The following is a 22,398-nucleotide window of genomic DNA, read 5'->3' as shown; positions in this document are numbered from 1 at the left end:
CCCGGCCTTTTTTTTTTTTTTTTTTTTTTTTTTTTTAGGGCTAGGGCTCAGTCTGCTCAGGCTGGAGTAGTGGTGCAATCATGACTCACTGTAACTGCAAACTCCTGGTCTCAAGTGATCCTCCTGCCACGGCCTCCTGAGTAGCTGGGACTACAGCCTTGTACCACCATGCCTCGTTAATTTATTTTACTTTTTATTTTTTATAGAGACATGGTCTCGCTATGCTTCCCAGGCTGATCTCCAACTCCTGGCCACAATCCATCTTCCCACCTCAGTGTCCCAAAGTGCTGGGATTACAGGTATGAGCCACCACATCCAGTCATAAAAATATACAATTTTGGCCGGGCGCGGTGGCTCAAGCCTGTAATCCCAGCACTTTGGGAGGCTGAGACGGGCGGATCATGAGGTCAGGAGATCAAGACCATCCCAACATGGGCTAACATGGTGAAACCCCGTCTCCACTAAAAAATACAAAAAACTAGCCGGGCGAGGTGGCGGGCGCCTGTAGTCCCAGCTACTCGGGAGGCCGAGGCAGGAGAATGGCGTGAACCCGGGAGGCGGAGCTTGCAGTGAGCTGAGATCCGGCCACTGCACTCCAGCCTGGGCGACAGAGCGAGACTCCGTCTCAAAAAAAAAAAAAAAAATATATATATATATATATACACACACACACACACAATTTTACAAATAGATTTCTGAGGGAAATGTGCACTTTTTGATGCTTAAAAGCAAAGGTCAGCTAACTTCTGTAAATGGCCAGAGAGTAAATGTTTTAGTATTTGCAGGCCAAGAGACAGACTCAAGATACCATGTAGGTACTTACATAACAAGAGAGAAAACAAATTTCCACACATTCTTGTTTACAAAAAGTGGCGCGATCTCTGCTCACTGCAACCTCCGCCTCCCAGGTTCAAACGATTCTCCTGACTCAGCCTCCTGAACTGCTGGGATTACAGGTGTGAGCCACCATGCCTGGCCGAGTACAATTTTTATGTGGGTCTACTAATGAGAATGACATAATTCTTTTTTGGGAAATAACATGTCACTTAATGTTAGTGTTTCTTATCATCCAGACTGATTGCAAACATTCATCTATTAATATTGATCTGTAATGAGATTTTACATATTTCTTCTTTGAAAATGTAGATGGGCACTGTCAAATACTGACATGAATCCACGAGCCCATGATTTCAACTGATCTTCGAAGGCATTTATATGATTAGAATCTTCTCTTGATATTTGCCTTTTAATGTCATTACATTGCAGATTAATCACTTCTAATTGAAGGTTAGAGGGAAGCTCTTCAATTGCGAAGTTAAATGAATTTTGAAATATAGAACTGTCCTTTTTACTTGCACTAATGTCTGACAAAGTCTGCTGGAACTGTAATTTGAGCTCTGAAAATACATCTGCTGCAAATTTATGTAAAAATAGAGATCTTGCTTTTGTTTTACCTTTTGTCAGCACAGGAAGTGTATTAAGCAGGTCAATATCACTTGTGAGTCAAAGTTAGTTGTTGAAATGACTTTATCACAGTGTAAGTTTCACATATAAGCACCATTTTGCCTCATAATTTTAGGTTGAATTCATTAAGAAACAGTATCAGGCCACCAACTTCATTTCTGTACAGACCATGAATTAACAACCATCCAACCTAACAACCACTTTTTTTTTTTTTGACAGCGTCTTGCTCTGTTGCCCAGGCTGGAGTGCAGTCGTGCGATCTCAGCTCACTGCAACCTCCACCTGCCGGGTTCAAGCGATTCTTCTGCCTCAGCCTCATGAGTAGCTGGGATCACAGGCATGCACCACCATGCCTGGCTAATTTTTTTTTTTTTTTTTTTTTTTGCATTTTTAGTAGAGACAGGGTTTCACCATGTTGGCCAGGCTGGTCTTGAACTCCTGACCTCAGGTGATCCACCTGCCTTGGCTTCCCAGAGTGCTGGGATTATAGGCATGAGCCACTGCCCCCATCCAACAACCACTTTTAAAACAAATCCTTAACTATAAACACACATTTTAAAGCACACGGTTTTACAGATGCTGGTGAGAATGGGGAGAAAAGGGAACTCTGATATGCTGTTGGGTAAACTAGTACAGCTGCCATGGAGAATAACATGGAGGTTCCTCAGAAAACTACAAGTAGAACTACTCACATGATCTAGCAATCCCATTACTTAAAATCTATCCAAAGGAAAGGAAATCATTATATCAAAGAGACATCTGCACCTCATGTTTATAGCTGCACTATTCAGAATAGCCAATATGGAACTGACCTATGTGTCCAACAATAGATGAATGAACAAGGAAAACGTGGTATATGTACACAAGGGAATGCTATTCGGCCATAAAAAAAAACAATGAAATCCTGTCATTCACAGCAACTTGGATGGAATTGGAGGATATTAAGTGAAATAAGCCAGGCACAGAAAGGTAAACACCACATGTTCTCAGTCACATGTGGGACCTAGAACACATTGATCTAATAGAAGTAAAAGGTAGAACAGAGGATGCCAGAAGCTGGGAAGGGGAGGGGAAGGTGGTGATAGGGAGGGATTTGTTAAAGGATTCAAGATTATAGTCAGATAGGAGGACTAAGTACTAGGGTTTCACACCGCTGTAGGGTGACGATAGTTAACAATAATAGACCAGGCACGGTGGCTCATGCCTGTAAACCCAGCACTTTGGGAGGCCAAGGTGGGCAGATTGCCTGAGTTCAGGAGCTTGAGACCAGCCTGGGCAACATGGTGAAACCCCCACTCTACTAAAATACAAAAACTTTGCCGGGCTTGGTGGTGTGCGCCTGTAATCCCAGCTATTTGGGAGGCTGACGCAGAATTGCTTGACTCAGGAGGTGGAGGTTGCAGTGAGCTGAGATGGCACCATTGCACTCCAGCCTGGGCGACAGAGCAAGACTCCGTCACACACACACAAAATAATAATAGTAATAATACATAGTTTCAAATAGCTGGAGGGAGGATTGAACCTTCCCAACACAAAGAAATAAATGTTTGAGATGATGGATATGCTGATTACCCTAATCTGAAATCATTATACATCATACGTATGAAACACGACTGTGCACCCTATTAATATGTACAATTATTATTATTTGTCAATTAAAATAATACAACTTAAAAACACATGGTTTTAAACATGATTTTGCATACTCTGAAGCATATATTTTGCAGCCTGACATCATGTCATAAGTGAAAAGATAAGTGACTTTCATTATTACTGCTCCAAATGCATGAATGCTCAATAACCTGTGATCTATTTTCCGTAATTCACGTTTATAAAAAGTAACTTTAGAACTTCAGTCATTGTCAGCCAGCAGACAGTTTTTCCTGCTCCACAATTAAATAAGTCAGTATTTTTGGAAGTACTGTACAATTTGTTTGGGAGCTCCCTACACGTTGCCACTGGATAAGAAGACCTGAAACCCAGCCGGGCGTGGTGGCTCACACATATAATCCCAGCACTTTGGGAGGCCGAGGCGGACAGATCACCTGAGGTCAGTAGTTCGAGACCAGCCTGGCCAACATGGTGAAACCCTGTCTCTACTAAAAATATAAAAATTAGCCGGGCGGCCGGGCGCGGTGGCTCAAGCCTGTAATCCCAGCACTTTGGGAGGCCGAGACGGGCGGATCACGAGGTCAGGAGATCGAGACCATCCTGGTTAATATGGTGAAACCCCGTCTCTACTAAAAAGTACAAAAAAAAAAACTAGCCGGGCAAGGTGGCGGGCGCCTGTAGTCCCAGCTACTTGGGAGGCTGAGGCAGGAGAATGGCGTGAACCCGGGAGGCAGAGCTTGTAGTGAGCTGAGATCTGGCCACTGCACTCCAGCCTGGGCGATAGAGCGAAACTCCCTCTCAAAAAAAAAAAAAAAAAAAAAATTAACCGGGCATGGTGGCTTATACCTGTGGTCCCAGTTACTCAGTAGGCTGAGGCAGGAGAATCACTAGAACCTGGGGCGGGGAGGCTGCAGTGAGCCGAGATGGTGCCACTGCACTCCAGCCTGGGTGACAGAGCGAAACTCTGTCTCAGAAACAAACGAACAAACAAACAAAAACCCTGAAACCTGTCTTTCAGCAGAGAGATTTTAGTGAGTTAGTATAAAGAGGTCATCACTTCCTTTTCTCCTTGGAGAGCTGACACAGGACAGGAGGACTAAGCGCTCTTTCTGATATCTTAAGATTCCTTTCAGGAAACCGATTCTGTTGGTGTTTCTTAAGGTGTGATAAAGCTTGTCCAGCCTCCACACTGTATAAAGTTCTCCTTCATACACCCATGTATCAGCAGAGCTGCCCTGTAGGTAGGATTCTTACTCCCACGTGGCTAGTGAGTAGCAAGCAAGGCCACAAGTAAGGTCTTTGGGTGCTGTCTGTTCTTTCAGGAGAGTCACTTTGATATGAGAAAGGGGTTGGGGAAAGACGCCTGAGTCTGGGCGTGGTCTGGGAGAGAAGCACATTTAGGGTGCTGCAACCACATCTTATTTCTTGTGCCATTTTGCTCAGGGCCAGCCCGAAGTGAGAATGGCTTTTCTTGGTCAATTCCCAGTTTTACCACCATCATCCTTACCCGAATCCTAGTAAGTCTATTCTCCACTGAACTGAACCGAGTGCAGCTGACTGCAGGCGCGCGGTGCCCCATTTGCCACCCCAGGGAGGCCGAGCAGCGGCGAGTGTGTGGCCACGGCCCCTCCGCTCTCCCAGCAAACCCACGGTGCGTGGGCCACGGCCCCTCCGCTCTCCCAGCAAACCCACGGGGACCTGGGTGCGGACGGAGACCGGCTGTGCGGCGGCCGCGGCCCCTGCGAGCTGAGCCACGGGGGTTTGGGCGGGGCGGAGCTTGTACTGGGTGGGCGGGGAGGAGCCCGGACGGCGGGAGCTGCTGGGGCGCGCGGGCGCCCTCGGAGCCGCGTGCTGGGGGTCCTAGGGGCCCACCGCGCCCAGCCAGACGTTCAGACGCTCAGCCAAACATGGTCTGTAACCCAGGAAAGGGGAGCAGGGCCATCCCGCGCGCGGCCCCCGCGATGAACCGGACGCCCCCACCCTGCCGGGAAAAAGGCAGTGGCGGTCAGGCCGCGCTGTCTCTTTAAGACCGTGTTCCTCCTAACACCGAAGGTGAGGAACCCGGCCCTGGGTCCCGGGAGACAGCCCGAGGTGGGATGGGCCCTCGGCCTCCTACGGGTAGGCGGGTGAGAGTACAAGTCTCTGGGCGTGGAATCTGGGGAAGTTATGAATGGGGGGAGGGGCGGGTTCGGAGTTGAACCAAAGCCCCCAGGTACCTTGTGCATTTTCACAGGGCTCCTGGACAGGGCGGGGAGACTAAGCAAGGCCAAGTTCCAAAGGAAGGAGAGTCCCAGCTGGTTTCCGCGTCCACACGGTGCAGTCCTTCATGAATCTGGGTAAGCGCGGTAGCTTGTGAATGAGGGTGAATGGCAGAAGCTTGGGCTTCACGGGTGGGTGGGGAGGCAGCGGAACTGACCCCTGCGGCTGTCAGGTAGGCCTTGGGCACCCGGTTCTGCATTCTGGACTAAGACGTGAAGCTAGCATGCCCACACGCTGGGTATCCACTGGCCCCTTAGGAGCTCAGAGGGTACCGTAGCAAGCAGCTGGTGGCACTGTGCCTCCCTGGCACTGCCTGGCAGAGAGGGAGAGGCTGAGTGATGAGGCTCACTGCATTTTGGGTGAGCAGAATGAAGACTGTGAAGTCACAGAGGAAGTGGAATGCTACAGCTGGCTGCCGGGCAGAGGAAAGGTGTCACCCAGGCAGGCTCGGGGATTTCTGGCTATGAAAGGAACCTCTGGGGTCAGCAGGGCATGTCTGGTGCCCATGGTTGACTGATGAGTCGGGTGAGGCCACCCTACCACAAGGGTCCCCCTCCCCATCCTACACAGGAATGAAAACAGTCCCATGTCCACTTTCTGGAAGCCTAAATACCACCCACACCGTGTGGAAGGAAAGCAGGAGAGAGACTGAGGGGCACATGCTGCCTCCCTCTTTTCTCTCGAACCTCCTCCCAGGCTGACCACCCTTGCTGTGTCCAAGCCAAGCTCTGTGGGCTTTCCGTTTCTCCTGAGTAGTTGATTTTCAGAATTTGGGGTACCAGGGCTCTGGGGAGTGTGAGCTAGAGAGCAGATGAGTCTGGAAGATGACCACTGACTCCTACTCTCCCACTTCTCCAGATGCAGAGGCCTCCATGGCTGTGATAAGCCTGCTGTTCTTGGCAGTGATGTATGTTGTTCACCACCCCCTGATGGTCAGTGACCGGATGGACCTGGACACGTTAGCCAGGAGTCGGCAGCTGGAGAAGCGAATGAGCGAGGAGATGCGCCTGCTAGAGATGGAGTTTGAAGAGAGAAAGCAAGCGGCTGAGCAGAAGCAGAAGGCAGAGAACTTCTGGAGAGGAGACACGTCCAGCGACCAGTTAGTGCTGGGGAAGAAAGACATGGGGTGGCCGTTCCAGGCCGATGGCCAGGAGGGGCCTCTGGGCTGGATGCTGGGAAACCTGTGGAACACTGGCCTCTTTTGTCTTTTTCTCGTCTTTGAGCTCCTGCGACAGAACATGCAGCAAGAGCCAGCCTTTGATTCCAGCAGTGAGGAGGAGGAGGAGGAAGTCCATGTTGTCCCTGTCACCTCTTACAACTGGCTTACTGACTTCCCCTCCCAGGAGGCCCTGGGCTCCTTTTACAAACACTATGTCCAAAATGCCATCCGTGACCTGCCTGGCACCTGTGAGTTTGTGGAGAGTTTTGTGGATGATCTCATTGAGGCCTGTCGGGTGCTCAGCCGCCAAGAGGCTCACCCACAATTGGAAGACTGCCTGGGCATCGGGGCTGCCTTTGAGAAATGGGGAACCCTCCATGAGACCCAGAAATTTGATATCCTGGTGCCCATCGTCCCCCCACAGGGCACCATGTTTGTCCTGGAGATGAAGGACCCGGCCCTGGGCCGCCGCTGTGGCTGTGTGCTGGTGGAGTCAGAATGTGTGTGCAAGCGTGAGAAGCTCCTAGGGGACGTGCTGTGCCTGGTGCACCACCACAGGGACCCCTCGGCAGGCTTGGAGAAGCGTAGTAGCTCCATCAAGGCAGCTCTCTGCACTGGCTTCCACCTAGACGTGTGCAAGACTGTGCAGTGGTTCCGGAACATGATGGGCAATGCCTGGGCCCTTGTGGCCCACAAGTATGACTTTAAACTCAGTCTCCCACCGTCTCCCACCTCCTGCAAGCTCAGGCTAGACTATCGCTCAGGCCGCTTTCTCTCAATCCACTTGGTCCTGGGGGTGCAACGAGAAGACACCTTGGTCTACCTGGTGAGCCAGGCTCCTGACCAGGAGCAGCTCACCAGTGTGGACTGGCCTGAGTCCTTTGTGGCCTGTGAGCACTTGTTCCTGAAGCTGGTGGGGCGCTTTGCCCCCGAGAACACCTGTCACCTCAAGTGCCTCCAGATCATTTTAAGTCTCCGGCAGCATCAGAGCTTACCCCGCGGAGCATCCCGCCCCATCCTCACATCTTACCACTTTAAAACAGCTCTCATGCACCTCCTGCTACGGCTGCCCCTCACGGACTGGGCCCACAACATGCTCTCTCAGCGGCTCCAGGACATTCTCTGGTTCTTGGGCCGTGGCCTCCAGCAAAGGTCCCTCCATCATTTCCTCATTGGTAACACTTCTCTGCCCCTGACCATCCCGATCCCTAAGACATTTAGGAGTGCTGAGCCTGTCAATCTCTTCCAGCACCTGGTGCTCAACCCCAAGGCACATTCACAGGCAGTGGAAGAGTTCCAAAACCTTCTGACCCAGGTGAAAACTCTGCCTCGTGCCCCACTGGCTGCAGCACCTTGATGTAAAGACCATTTTAAAAAAAAACAGATGAAGGTATTTCTAATTCCTTGGGCTACAAAAGTGTTTATTTTTCAGATGTATCAGTGGTATATGTGACCTTCACCTTGCCAGTGGGGGCTGTGAGAAGACACCTTAGGGAGTGTGTGAGGTGGTGATGAGGATGGGCCTAATGACCCTGCGGGGCCTAATCAAGGGTGGGTCATCTGAGATTTTCTTCTGCTTAACTTTCATCATGACCCAAAGAAGGCTGAGGGAAACGGATGTTATGGGAGGATCTTGCTGCTAAGGAGGTGAAATCCAGAGGGGTACTGTGAAGTGTTTTTGTATCAACACTGGAAGCGAGAGAACCAGAGAATAGCTTCATTCCAGCTTATTCCTTTTCGTGATTGACTCCTAGTGTGTTCTCTGTGAATTGGTTTCCTTGTTGAGCGGTTAGCTTAATTCTCATCCGAGCTGGTGGCACTCCATTTTATCCCAAATACTGTGATGGGCAACTTCTCATATTTTAGGATCTAATTTTTCAAACCTTCACTATGTTGAAAATATAACCAAGGCTGGGCGCAGTGGCTCACGCCTGTTAATCCCAGCACTTTGGGAGGCCGAGGTGGGTGGATCACCTGAGCTCAGGAGTTCAAGACCACCCCAGGCAACATGGTGAAACCCCGTCTCTGCTGAAATACAAAAAATTAGCTGGGCATGGTGGCGCGTGCCTGTAGCCCCAGCTACTTGGGAGGCTGAGGCACGAGAATCACTTAAGCTCCGGTGGTGGAGGCTGCAGTGAGCTGAGATCGCACCACTGCACTTCAGCTTGGGCTACAGAGTGAGACTCCATCTCAAAAAAAAAAAAAAAGAAAATATAACCAAGATGTTTACATTCCATTTTCTTAACTTAGCTCTATTTTCATATGACAAGAGAGTTGTTTTTATCCATCTGAAAAAAACTACCTAATTTATTCGCATTGATTTACATATATTAAGTCAGTAGTAACCTGTCTCATAATTGAGATAATGTGTTTAATCAATGAAATGGCTAACATCTCATGACCTTTTTAGTGCCTGGAGGCAACATTATAAAGGCCTTCACAAGGACAATCTTTTTGGGGGATCTGAGATGAACAATTGCTTTGTTTTTTGTGGGGAGCACTTGTTAAGTGTAAAGAAGGTTTAGCTGCCATGTTTAGCTGTGCTTTTTCTGTCTGGTCATGCCTCCTTTGTTTTTTTTTTTTTTTTTTTTTCAAAAATGACAAAGGGATTACTTGAACTGTGTTTGTAGTTTTGAAAGAGGGGTCATCACAATCCAGGCTCACTGCCAGGTTTGTATAGGAAAGGATTGGGAAGCAGTCCAACTCTAAAGTTGTGATTCTAGAGATATGATTGGTGTGTTTTTCCCTTTTTTCAAAACCATGGGATGCTGAGGAGGAGTGTTAAGAAATGCAGCTATAGTTATGGGTGTGGTTGTTTTGGAAACGCCAATGCTGTTCTGTCTGCGCTGCCAAGAAGATCTGCTGGGGAGGGTAACCTGTCCCCACTGAACTGGACCTCAGCAAGGATCAGATGCTGGCCGTTATGGGCTTCAGTCATAGAATACACTCCCTCCCCTCCAGCAAAAATAAATTTAAAATGTCCCAAAGTCGGGTGCGGTGGCTCACGCCTGTAATCCCAGCACTTTGGGAGGCTGAGGTGGGCAGATCACTTGAGCCCAGGGGTTCAAGACCAGCCTGGGCAACCCGTCGCGATCCCGTCTCTACAAAAAATGAGCTGGGCATGGTGGCATACACCTGTGGTCCCTACTACTCTGGAGGCTGAGGCTGAAAGACTGCTTGAGCCCAGGAGGTCAGGGCTGTAGGGAGCTCTGATAGTGTCACTGTGCTCCAGTGACCCAGGGCAAAAAAGTGAGAATGTGTCTCAAAAAAAAAAAACTTGTCCCAGAAGCTGATGTCAGTCAGTATTTAGGGCTCCCAGTGCACAATAGCTACTGTGCTCCCACGTTGCCCGCGTCCGTCTGGTACTGCTTTCAAGGCGAGATGCAATCCTGGTGGTTCCCTGCTGGTGGGATTTTGGTGTTCTAGAAACATCCATATACTTTTTGTTTAGAAAATTATGTGCTGATGTTTTAAGTTAGAGTCAATAAAGGAGGCTATTTTCTGTATACGTGGGAATCTCTGCAGTAACACACTCGGCAGGTCAGCATTCTCACATGCCTGTTCCCAAGAAGTTCATGTTACCCTGACAGCTCCGTTCAGTACCTCCTGGTATTGCTCAATGTACTTGGAACGAGTCTGCCTTGTGGTTGCCCAGTGGCATGGCCAGTGGCCAGAAAAGAATAAGAAACATCTAGGTGACTGATTTTCATGGCACCCAAACCAAAATATCAGCCAAATTAGAAGATCTTAGTGGTTGCAAACAAGCATACACTCTAACAAAAGTCTTCTCAGGTAGAAAGAAGGTAGTATCATTTCTAGGAGTGCATGGTTGTTTCTAGTCTAATAGATAAAAAAGAAAATAAAGGCTGGGTGTAGTGGCTCACGCCTGTAATCCCAGCACTTTGGGAGGCCGAGGTGGGCGGATCACTTGAGGTCAAGAGTTCCAAATCACCTGGCCAACATGGCAGAACCCCGTCTCTACTAAAAATTTAAAGACATTTGCTAGGCATAGTGGCACACGCCTGTAATCCCAGCTACTCAGGAGGTTGAGGCAGGAGAATCGCTTGAACCCGGGAGGTGGAGGTTGCAGTGAGCTGAGATCGTGCCACCGCACTCCAGCCTGGGCGACAGAGCGAGACTCCGTCTCAAAAAAAAGAAAAAGAAAAAGAAAACATAAAGTTACGATAGTGGGCAGATGACTACAAAGGGAGCAGTCAGCAAAACTTGGGTGGAGCAGAGGGTGCAAGAAAGAGTAATAAACACACACACACACACACAAACAAGTAGTAATGGAAAGAACAGACCTGTAGTGCTCTGGGAATACTCTTACAATTAAAGAGGAAACCTTTCCAGCTAGGAAGCTAAGCTTTATTCTAAAACAAAACCTGGCTAGCCCCCAGGATACAACAGCAGTTATAGTAATGGGAATGCTTACTGTTCACTGAGCTTTGCCAGTGTTCGGGACACTGTTCTAATGGCTTTACATCTGGTAACTCATTTAATCTTTACACTGTAACCCCATGAAGTGGGCCCTTCATCCCCTCCATTTTACATGCGAGGAAACTGAGGCACAGAAAGGGTATGCAACTTCCCCAAGGTCACGTATCTGCCATCACAACCTTTCAGCTTGGTCTTGGAAATAAAACAAGATGTAAGGGTTAAAGGGCTTTGAGAAGCAAAAAGCACTATATTTTATTTTATTTTTTTTATTTATTTATTTATTTATTTATTTATTTTTTTATTTTTTTTTTTTTGAGACGGAGTCTGGCTCTGTCGCCCAGGCTAGAGTGCAGTGGCCGGATCTCAGCTCACTGCAAGCTCCGCCTCCCGGGTTCACGCCATTCTCCTCCCTCAGCCTCCCGAGTAGCTGGGACTACAGGCGCCCGCCACCTCGCCCGGCTAGTTTTTTGTATTTTTTTAGTAGAGACGGGGTTTCACCGTGTTAGCCAGGATGGTCTCGATCTCCCGACCTCGTGATCCGCCCGTCTCGGCCTCCCAAAGTGCTGGGATTACAGGCTTGAGCCACCGCGCCCGGCCAAAAAGCACTATATTTTAAAAGATTAGGTATGTTACTGTTTAGAAATTCTAGAAGACAGAAATTGTTGGTTCTTAGCCCAATCTTGAGGTCAAGAATTTCATATCACAGGCAAAAATTAAAGGCATTTGTGCTGGGTGCAGTGGCTCACACCTGTAATCCCAATACTTTGGGAGGCTGAGGCGGGTGGATCACCTGAGGTCGGAAGTTCGAGACCAGCCTGACCAACATGGAGAAACCCTGTCTCTACTAAAAATACAAAATTAGCTGGGCATGGTGGCAGGCGCCTGTAATTCCAGCTACTCAGGAGACTGAGGCAGGAGAATCACTTGAACCCAGGAGGCAGAGGCTGCAGTGAGCTGAGATTGCGCCATTGCACTCCAACCTGGGCAACAAAGCAAAACTCCGTCTCAAAAAAAAAAAAAAAAAAAAAAAAAAAGCATTTGCTTTAGAGGCCAAAATGAACGCAAAGCCATTTCAACTATGTGCCCACTGAGTCCCAGTGACTTGATGGTTTCTATCACAGACTACATCATTATATAAGCCAGCTGCAGGCTGGAAGGTCAGGGCACATTTGAAGTCAAAAGATTGCTTGTTCAGGTAGCCAGTGGATAACGCTATTGTTCCTCACCTAAACTAAGGCTGTTTCCCATTTATTTGAGGGAAGTAGAATCTCCATGAAGAGTAAAACGGGGTGGGGAAGGGAGACAACACTAGCTCTGCTTTCCTGGCAGCCTAGGAGTAGTGGAGGAACTTAACTACTTTACTTTTGCACAAACAGAGGTATTGAGCTTTGTACATTTGTATACCACTGATACCAGTGATAAATCATTCACTCTTTTTTTTTTTTTAGACAGAGTTTTGCTCTGTCACCCAGGCTGGAGTGCAGTGGCCGGATCTCAGCTCACTGCAAGCTCCGCCTCCCGGGTTCATGCCATTCTCCTGCCTCAGCCTCCCAAGTAGCTGGGACTACAGGCGCCCGCCACTACGCCCGGCTATTTTGTGTGTGTGTGTGTATTTTTAGTAGAGACGGGGTTTCACCGTGTTAGCCAGGATGGTCTCGATCTCCTGACCTCGTGATCCGCCCACCTCGGCCTCCCAAAGTGCTGGAATTACAGGCTTGAGCCACCGCGCCCGGCCAAATCATTCACTCTTTTGGCATCCTTCATAGCCCTAAAAACAAAACAAAGATGGCATGCAGAGCAGGAAGTGAAAGACCTGCCCGCACGAGGCAGCCCTGGCCCAGAGAGACGCTGGGCATGGAGCTGGCTTTGCCTTCTTGCACATGAAGCTGGAAGCGGCTCAGGCAGCTCTATTATCCCCACAGAACAGCCTCAAGGCTCACCTAATGGGTCACCTGGTAGCTTTCCTCCACCAGGGCTTCCAAGCTGTTCTTCACCTCCCAACCCTTGCTGCTCTTAGTGTACACATGGAATCCAGAGGATCACACTTGTCCCAATGTCCTCCCTCAGATCCTTTCAGCAGAGAGAACAAGTGAGGGAGATGACAGGGACCCTAGCATATACTGAGCAAGTCCAGTGAAGGGGATACTGCCTTCCCCATTTTATAGATGGGGAAGAAGATGGGGTCCAGAGAGGTTAACATGCCCAACCCAGGATTTAAAATTGTCTTCCAGCTGTACTCACTGAATACGTATTTAAGTCCAGGGCCAGCACCAAGCCGTGGGAAAACCACAGTGAGCAGATACGGCTTCATCTTCATGGAGCTGACAGTCTGTGTAGGAGACAGACATGAAATAGTCACTCTAGTGCATGGAAAATTGCACCTGTGACAAGTTCTCTTGAAGCCTCCAGTATGGAGAGTTGTGTGTATCAGGGAAGGCCTCCTTGAGGAACCTGAGGGGAGTGGAAACCGGACTGGAGCTACAGGGGTGAAGATGGGGATGAAGAGGATCCTGGCTAGAGGAGTGTGTGTGTGCAGAGGCCTGGGGGTAGGAGCAGGCGTGATGAGGGGAATCTGAAAAAAGGCCAGGGCAGCTGGAGGGCAGGGAGCAAGGGGAGCAAGGTCCCTGAGGAGGCTGGAGAGGCTGCAGGGGTGGGGAGGGGGGCAGGAAGACCCTTCCAGGGCCTTGTAGGACGCTTAAGAGGTTCCCAGGGCAGTGGAACCCCTCAAGGGTTATACTTCCGGGAGGAAGTGGTGGGGGGACAAGTGGGAGTGACAGCTCAGATTTGGACTCCTCATACACTACTCAGGGCCTGGGGGGCGGGCCAGAGCAGGCCAGTGAGAAGGTAATGTGGATGGAAGGAGAAAGGCAGGATTGGCGATTTTTAGGAGGTGAAAATAGCTTGCTTGATAATAGATTGCATGGGGAGAGGCCCTCCCAGGGAGGGACCCCCCCAGGGTGACTCCAGGGTGCTGATTTGGGTTCTTGGATGGCTGATGGTATCATTTGCTGAGATGAACAGTGTCAACCCGTTTTGTCTAACCCACACAGCCTTACACTGAAGATTTGAAGGTGTTCACTAGAAGAACAAGTTTATAACAACAGATAGGCTTAAAAAGTGGTTTTCAGCTGGGTGCAGTGGCTCACGCCTATAATCCCAGCACTTTGAGAGGCCAAGGTGGGTGGATCACCTTAGGTCAGGAGTTGGAGACCAGCCTGACCAACATGGTGAAACCCCATCTCTACTAAAAATACAAAAATTAGTCGGGAGTGGTGGCGGGCGCCTGTAATCCCAGCTATTCAGGAGGCTGAGGCAGGAGAATCGCTTGAACGCGGGAGGTGGAGGTTGCAGTGAGCTGAGATCATGCCATTGCACTCCAGCCTGGGCAACAAAGCAACACTGTCTCAAAAAAAAAAAACTGGTTTTCAACAAAGGGTGGCACTTTTTGATTGCCAAAATGACTGAGAGCACTGGTGGCATTTAGTGGGCAAATGGTGTCAGGGAGGCTTAAGAGCCCACAAAGAGGGCAAACATCCTATCATGCCAAGAATTGTTTCACCCTGAATGCCAATAGTGCCCTTGAAGAGAAACACTATAAAAGATGCCAGATATGATGAGAGTTACAAGAAATTCTAGGATGTGCTAGGGATATTCCAGGGAATGACCCTGGCCTTTACTTCAATTCAATCCTTAGGGTTAGATGAAACTGAAAGGACAGATGGCATTTTATGCTTATTTTGCTTTTTCGACCTTTATTTTTTTTGAAGGATGTTTCCAGGTATCTATTCACAAGAATCTGAATAAAATGATGGCCTTCATCTTATATTTTATACTATATTAAATGTATATATAGCATTTTTGCATCAGTTCTTCCCCACCTGGACCGCTCCTCATTCCCATGTAGTCTCCAGCTCCCCTCCGTCCCTTTCCTCCCAGGTTTTCGGCGTTTTGCTGCCTACACAGCACAGGTCTCGTCTTCTCGATCATCTGCCTCCCCATTAGAAAGTAAAGTCCACGGGCTGAGCGCGGTGGCTCACGCCTGTAATCCCAGCACTTCGGGAGGCCGAGGCGGGCGGATCACCTGAGGTCAGGAGTTCGAGACCATCCTGGCCAACATGGTGAAACCCCGTCTCTACTAAAAATACAAGAATTAGCCGGGCGCGGTGGCTCATGCCTGTAATCCCAGCTACCCGGGAGGCTGAGGCAGGAGAATCGCTTCAACCCGGGAGGCGGAGGTTGCAGTGAGCCGAGATCGCGCCATTGGACTCCAGCCTGGGGGTCAAGAGCTAGACTGTTTCAAAAAAAAAAAAAAAAGTATATTCCACAAAAGACGGGCTTTGCTCGTCCCGCTCGACGCTGGGTCCCCAAGCCCAGTCCTGCACCTAGTGCTCGAAAGGAATGGGTTTTCATCCTATTTCAGGGGGTCCACAGACCCCAAGAGCCCAATCAGAGCGGGTCCTCTACCCGGAACTCCTCATCCTGGCGCTGCCCGTGGCGGCCCGAGGTGGTCTGCGCAGGCGCGCTGCTGGCCCCGCCCTCCAGTGACGTCACGCGGCCGTTACGACGCTCAGGCGTCTCGACGCGCGCGATTTAAAACCACCTCAGGAGACGCCAAAGCAGGATGGGACCTCCCGGCCCAGGTGAGGCCGGGCCATCGGGAGGCGCGGCGGGAAGGGCCCCGAGCGAAGCAGTCCTTCGGGCGGGTAGGGCTGGCGGGCTCGCCTGGGCGGGGAGAGAGGATATGCTCAGCCCGGGGCTTGGCCCTGCGGCCGACTGCAGAGGCAGGTGCGGGGGGAGGGGAGGGCCGGCGCTGGGCGGGCTGACCTTGTGCGCTCAGCCAATCAGAAAGCGCCTTCGGCCGGCGTCGCAGCGCGCGCGCGCGGGCCCGGTCCACGCCCCTCAGTCCCGGGCGGGGGGTGGGGCGGCCTCCTCCCGGGGCTGCTAAGGCGTGCTCGGTGTCTGTCCGTTAAAATGGTGGTTTTCTTGGAATAGACGGTATTTTCGGGGCCTTGGAAGCGATGTGGTTACCGCCGTATGCTTAGCATGCATGCGTTTATTTTTGCACCTGTTCAAAAGTACTGAGCTCTCCCTTTGGGCGAACAGAACTGATCATATCTCTATACTTACTGTTGGAGTTGGGGAGACAGACAGTAAACAAAAGAAATCATTACGGATGAGGCTGAGTGCTGTGTTTGAGTATAGCAAAGTGGGGGTGGCTCCGCTAGGAGTTCAGGGAAGATCTTTAGGCAGATACCAGGGAACGTGTTGGAGGCAGAAGGAGCAAGTACAAAAATGAGGCAGGGAAGAGCTGGCCTGGCCTAGGACCTGACCAGAACGTTGTGACCAAGCTGAGTGAGGCCTGACACCTAGGCAGGGTCTGGAGGCCTTGGGTAAGAGATTGGGAAATTGAGGTACATTTTGGACATGGTATGTGTGACTTACGGGAGAGAGACTCAGGTGAAGGGGTCTATAATCACTTAGATGAGAATTTGGCTCTCGGGGGAGTTAACATGGACCACGCAGGGGAGTGGCCCATGGACTGAGAAATAAATTTGGATACCATTATCATATAGACCATAAAACCATGGGAACAGGTGAGAACACTAGGAAGGCCATGCACATCTAGGATCAACATTTAGAAGCTGGTTAGAGAAGGATGAGCTGGAAAAACTCAAAAGACAGTGGTATAGGAAGAAGCCAAGAGTGTTTCAACAAGGAAGGAACTGTCAGCTGTTTCAAATGCTGCTGAATTCCAAGAGAAAGGCCAGAAAATGACCATAGTGTTTGGCAACACGGAAGTTGTAGAAGATCACGAAAAGATAGTTCTTAGGAAGTTGGAATAGGAACTAGACCAGAGTGGGTTGAAAAATGAGTGGGAAATGAGGAAGTAAACATAGGAAGTGTCTGAGCTCAGTAACCATCGGTTGAATGGATGCATATCAAAGGCAAGGAGAGAAACCACGGGAAGATGATTTGGAGAATTAAAGCGTGCCTCGAATTCCAAGTTTAGTTTCTCTCTCAGATAAGGTTCTCCTTCAGTGCTTCCTATTTCTGTTAAGGTATCCTCTCCCAAGGTCCAGCTTCCTTCCTTAGCCTGTAGCCTACTGTACTCACATTCAAATACTGTCCTCACAAGTCCTCTTGATTCTGTTTCTAAAAATGTCTCTTGCCTCCTCCCTTCCTGTTTTCACTTTGTTTGTTTTGACCCCAGGTGAGAGTTACGTTAATCATACTCTTCAGCGTTTGGGAAGCCATCAGGGTACACATGAGGTTCTTATATTTTATTTATTCCCTTTTATCCCTGTTCACCACTCCGTCTTCCCGCACATGGGCAACCATTTCGTGTTTATTGTGTATCACTGTTTTCAATATATTCCTATTAAATATGTTGTACATTATTTTTTCCTTTGTATCATCATTTCTGAACCAGTTGTGGTCTAAATTCTTATTTCCATTTGGGGGATGAAACAAATTCTTAGAGCATTTACTTGCGTAAATTTCACTAGCTAGTAAACAGCAGAGCTGGAGTTGAAGCCAGGCCTTCTGGTTCTTACACCTGGAAACTTTCCCTAAGGTCTCTCAGTTTGTTCATCTCTCTGTTTCAGTGATCTTGTTTCTTACTCTACCATAGTAGAGTAAGTAGGCCATAACCACTCACTCACTACCATAGCCACACCGTAGACCTTGTCATTACCAATAGGTGCACTACTCTCTCATCTTAATTTTAAGTATTCCACTTTAAAAAGTATAAAAAGAATTTTATATCTGTCTGTCTATCTATCTATATATATATATTTTGGTATGGAGTCTTGCTCTGTCGCCCAGGCTGGAGTGCAGTGGCGTGATCTTGGCTCACTGCAAGCTCCGCCTCCCAGGTTCATACTATTCTCCTGCCTCAGCCTCCCGAGTAGCTGGGACTACAGGCTTTAGAGGCCAAGGTGAGAGGATCACTTGAGGTCAGGAGTTTGAAACCAGCCTGGCCAACATGGCAAAACCCCGTCTCCACTAAAAATACAAAAATTAGCCAAGTGTGGTGGCGCATGTCTGTAGTCCCAGCTACTCGGGAGGCTGAGGCAAGAGAATTGCTTGAGCCTGGGAGGCAGAGGTTGCAGTAAGCCAAGCTCCAGCCACTCCACTCCAGCCTGGGAGACAGAACAAGACTCTGTCTCAAAAAACAAAACAAAACAAAAAGATCACTGGAGTCAGAGAACGCGAGAGTGAATTAGAAAGATATAGGTGTATTGAGAAGTGGGGTACTTTGCCAGGCATCTGTGGTTCCAGCTACTCAGGAGGCTGACTTTGCTTGCGCTCAGTGAGGCTGCAGTGAGCTAGGACAGCACCTGTGAATAGCCATGCACTCCAGCCTGGGCAACACAGCAAGATCCTGTCTCTAAAAAATAATAGGCCGGGCGAGGTGGCTCACGCTGTAATCCCAGCACTTTGGGAGGCCGAGATGGGCTGATCACGAGGTCAGGAGATCAAGACCATCCTGGCTAACACAGTGAAACCCCGTCTCTACTAAAAATACAAAAAATTAGCCAGGCAAGGTGGCATGTACCTGTAGTCCCAGCTACTCAAGAGGCTGAGGCAGGAGAATCTCTTGAACCCTGGAGGTGGAGGTTACAGTGAGCTGAGATCCCGCCACTGCACTCCAGCCTGGGCGACGAAGCAAGACTCTGTCTCGGGGAAAACAAAAAAAAAGAAGTCCTTGAACGCCTTGTCACTGTTTGCTGTCTCCAGTTTCTCTTCTCCCATCTTCTCTTGAACCACTCCAGTTCAGCTTTCTCCCTTACTACTCTAGGAAAACTGTTTTTGTCAAGATCACCAGTAACGCTAGGTTCTAAATCCAATGATGGGTTCTCAGTCTTCGTCTACATAGTTTATCACATCCTTCTCCCCTAAAAATACTTTCTTCACCTGGCTTTTAGAATGCCACATTCTCCTGATTTTCTCCCCACCTCACTAGTTGCACATTTCCCAGCTCTTTTGCTGGTTTCTCCTTCTTCCCTGCTCTTTATTTTTATGTATTTTTTGTGACAGAGTCTCACTGTTGCCCAGGCTAGAGTGTAGTTGCATGATCTGGATTCACTACAGCCACCACCTCCCAGGTTCAAGCGATTTTCCTGCCTCAGCCTCCTGAGTAGCTGAGATTACAGGTGCCCACCATCACACTCAGCTAATTTTTGTATTTTTAGTAGAGATGAGGTTTCACCATGTTGGCCGGGCTGGTCTCGAACCCCTGACCTCATGTGATCCGCCTGCCTCGGCCTCCCAAAGTGCTTTCCTGCTCTTTAAACCTTTAAAGTGTTCTCTCTACTCAGTTATTTAGTGATCTCATCTAGTATTATGGCTCTGAATACCCTCTACATGCTGATGACTTCCCAGTGCGTGTCTCTCACCTGGAACTTTCCCTAAATTCTGGGATTAGATATCCACCTGTCTAACTCAGTTGGATGGCTAATACTAATAAGCATCTTTTTTTTTTTTTTTTTTTTTTTTTTTTTGAGGCAGAGTTTCGTTCTTGTTGCCCAGATTGGAGTGCAATGGCACAATCTTGGCTCAGTGCAACCTCCGCCTCCCTTGGGTTCAAGCGATTACCTCACCTCAGCCTCCTGAGTAGCTGGAATTACAGGCACTCCCCCCCACGCCCAGCTAACTTTTGTATTTTTAGTAGAGACGGGGTTTCACCATATTGGCCAGCTGGTCTCTAACTCCTGACCTCAGGTGATCTGCCTGCCTCAGCCTCCCAAAGTGCTGTAATTACAGGTGTGAGCCACCGTGCCCGGTAGCCCAGGCCATTTCCTAACTCCTGGCCTCAAGGGATCCTTCCACCTCCGCCACCCAAAGGGCTAGGATTACAGGCATGAGCTACCATGTCCAGCGTTGTTTTTTTTTTTTTTTTTTGGTTGGTATCTTTTAAATTAAGAGACTAAGACAGTTTTCTTGAAAACTGTCCTGCATTCTAGATTTGTCTGAGTATTTCCTTGTGATATCATTTAACTTGTTCCTCAACCCCTTGTATTTCTCGTAAACCAGAAGTTAAAGATCTAAAGTTCGTTGGTTAAATTTAGGTTAAACGTGTTGGGTGGAAATACTTCCTGGGTGATGCTGTGAATTTCACATTGTGTCACGTGAAGAGATGAGTAACTTTCGGATTGATTTTTAGTGAGGCTACATTTGACTGGTTAATGTGGTCACTGGTAGAGTTTTTATTGTAAAAGACATTTTTCCCTTTGTAGTTAGCGAGTAATTGGATGATTCTTTGGAACGTTCGGTTTGTTTTACATGTTTATGTTGTTTTTTCTCTGCTTGCCGAGCTGTGGAGGAGCTGGGATCCGAGCCCAGCCTGTCTGACTCTGTAGCCCATACCTCACCCTTATCTCAGCATCTGCCTCTCACGTACCTGATGATGGGTTATATGTGTCTGTTGTCCAGCTTGTGAGCTTATCGTCCATCTTTATATCCGTGCAGTACTTCCATTCACAACAGCTGCAGAGTGGATTGTTTGTCCCCGATTAGCAAAGAAGCATCAGAAACCTATGGCCCCCCCGGCACGTCCCAGAAACCCAAACTCTAGAGGTTCTAGCCGTTAAGTATTAGAGTTGGAGAAGGTCTTCGTGGAGAGTGTGTGCTGAACCTCCCCTCCTGTGACGGGCTCAAGTCTTCTTTGGATGTAGGAAATGTTCTCTTGACGGTTTCTTGAGCAAGAATTTTGTTCCAGCACTGCCAGCCACAATGAATAACTCTTCTTTGGAGACCCGAGGACACCCCCACAGTGCCTCCTCCCCTTCAGAGCGGGTGTTCCCGATGCCCCTGCCCAGGAAGGCGCCTCTCAATATTCCCGGCACCCCAGTCCTCGAAGACTTTCCTCAGAATGACGATGAGAAGGAGCGGCTGCAGCGGAGGCGGTCGAGGGTCTTTGATCTGCAGTTCAGCACCGACTCGCCTCGCTTGTTGGCCTCCCCCTCCAGCAGGTGAGGGGCTTCTGGGCTGGCTCTCCTTGAGGCAGCCGCCTTGATGTGGGCTGCGTAGGTCCAGGCATCTCCACAAAACTTCATGGGTCTAGGGTTTGAAAATTTAAACTATCATGGATTCTTGCCAGAGTTGTTTGTTTTTGTTTTCCGTTTAGGATGATTGATGTTTCAGCTACTATGCCTAAGTTTACAAACACACAGATTACGGAACATTACTCCACCTGTATCAAACTGTCCACTGAAAATGTGAGTATCTGCTGGTTTATTACTGAAGATGTGATCCCTTGATCACAGGGGCAATCCAGCTATCTTGTTTCTGTAGAGAATGCACAATCAATGATGATGATTCTCCAGTGAGTCATCTTAGTGCTGGTGGTTTCCACCAGAAGTGCTGGTGGTTTTACTGTTTCCTCTGGACCCGTGGTGCACCTCCTGAGGGGCTGCCTGCTATCGGCCGTGTATCTGGAAAGGCAGCATGGCACATGAGTGAATAGTAGAGTTCTGGAGCTAGCCTGAGTTGGAGGCTACATGCTCTAAGCTGTGTGGGAGCCACCCAACCATGTTGCTTCCGTGTCCTCTGGAGAATGAGGGTAGTGCCTGCCTCATGAAGTTGTTTGGAGGGTGAGTCCCTTTGTGTGCAGTGCTTAGAGCAGGGCCTGCACACACCGAGCATTCAGGAATTTTGTGCCGTCATTCCCTAGCCTTGAACATGAGGACATGCCTGTGAGGATTTGGCTCTTGACAGGTGTTTTTGGGAAAAGAGGTCAGTGACAATATGTGGGTATTCCTATATAAAGACTTAGCTTCCTCTGTTCAAAGCAGCATTATTTACATGAGCCTAGGCTATAAATAATAATCCTTTCTGCTATTTTCTGTTTTCAGAAAATCACTACCAAGAATGCTTTTGGTTTGCACTTGATTGATTTTATGTCAGAGATTCTTAAACAGAAAGACACCGAACCAACCAACTTTAAAGTAAGAAGGATGTCCACTTTCTCTTGCATCTGAATTAAATGATGATTTCTACTATTTGGCATAACACAGTTGAATTCTGCAAATACACGAGAGACTTCTCATTTACATGTTATGTTAGTTAATTTACTTTCTTTTCCTAAACTGATGAAATACAGACAGAATATATATTCTGTTTATTCCCTATCAGTCATAGAGGGATCTTTGTCATTGTTTCCTTGGGGCAAGTAAATATTTTGTGAAGCTTGCTGTGTTTTACCTGTTCAGAAGTTCTTTTTTGTGCATCTTTGTGAATGCACTCTGATTGTTTGACCAGGTGGCTGCAGGCACTCTGGATGCCAGCACTAAGATCTATGCCGTACGCGTGGACGCCGTCCATGCCGACGTATACAGGGTCCTTGGGGGACTGGGCAAAGATGCACCGTCTTTGGAAGAAGTGGAAGGCCATGTTGCAGGTAGGTGGCTAGGGATCTGGATTTAAGTGGCTTTTTTTTTTAGGGCATGCCAGGTAGTTATCTG

At 48.7% G+C, this 22,398-nt stretch overlaps 2 protein-coding genes across 8 annotated transcripts in view; both read left to right on the top strand.

Annotated features, from left to right (window-relative positions):
• The first annotated feature begins 4,878 nt into the window (after positions 1 to 4,878).
• On the top strand, positions 4,879 to 7,905 carry ITPRIPL1 (ITPRIP like 1). Of its 5 annotated transcripts, XM_025354305.1 has the most exons (3): positions 4,879 to 5,127; positions 5,309 to 5,411; positions 6,193 to 7,905. In XM_025354305.1, exons 2-3 carry the CDS (start codon positions 5,402 to 5,404, stop codon positions 7,848 to 7,850), a joined length of 1,668 nt encoding a protein of 555 aa, XP_025210090.1. In that variant the 5' UTR covers positions 4,879 to 5,127; positions 5,309 to 5,401; the 3' UTR covers positions 7,851 to 7,905. The 5 variants fall into 5 exon arrangements, with proteins under 5 accessions (XP_025210090.1, XP_025210093.1, XP_025210094.1 ...); XM_025354308.1 differs by lacking the exon at positions 5,309 to 5,411 and having other exon boundaries at positions 4,894 to 5,127; XM_025354309.1 differs by lacking the exon at positions 4,879 to 5,127 and having other exon boundaries at positions 5,325 to 5,437.
• A 7,566-nt stretch (positions 7,906 to 15,471) lies between these two features.
• The window catches only part of NCAPH (non-SMC condensin I complex subunit H), a 37,167-nt gene continuing 30,240 nt past the window's right edge, over positions 15,472 to 22,398 (top strand). The window contains exons 1-5 of one of the 3 annotated variants that reach the window (XM_025354726.1): positions 15,472 to 15,573; positions 20,727 to 20,907; positions 21,063 to 21,153; positions 21,790 to 21,882; positions 22,196 to 22,334. In XM_025354726.1, the coding sequence (XP_025210511.1) occupies positions 15,555 to 15,573; positions 20,727 to 20,907; positions 21,063 to 21,153; positions 21,790 to 21,882; positions 22,196 to 22,334 (523 nt within the window). In that variant the 5' untranslated portion in view covers positions 15,472 to 15,554. Of the gene's footprint in view, positions 15,574 to 20,654; positions 20,908 to 21,062; positions 21,154 to 21,789; positions 21,883 to 22,195; positions 22,335 to 22,398 lie in introns of all 3 variants that reach the window. The other 2 variants (XM_025354725.1, XM_025354727.1) reach the window with 2 other exon arrangements.

Source organism: Theropithecus gelada, chromosome 13, assembly GCF_003255815.1.
Source record: "Theropithecus gelada isolate Dixy chromosome 13, Tgel_1.0, whole genome shotgun sequence".
NCBI lineage: Eukaryota > Metazoa > Chordata > Mammalia > Primates > Cercopithecidae > Theropithecus > Theropithecus gelada.
This window is presented reverse-complemented; position numbering and strand designations above follow the sequence as displayed.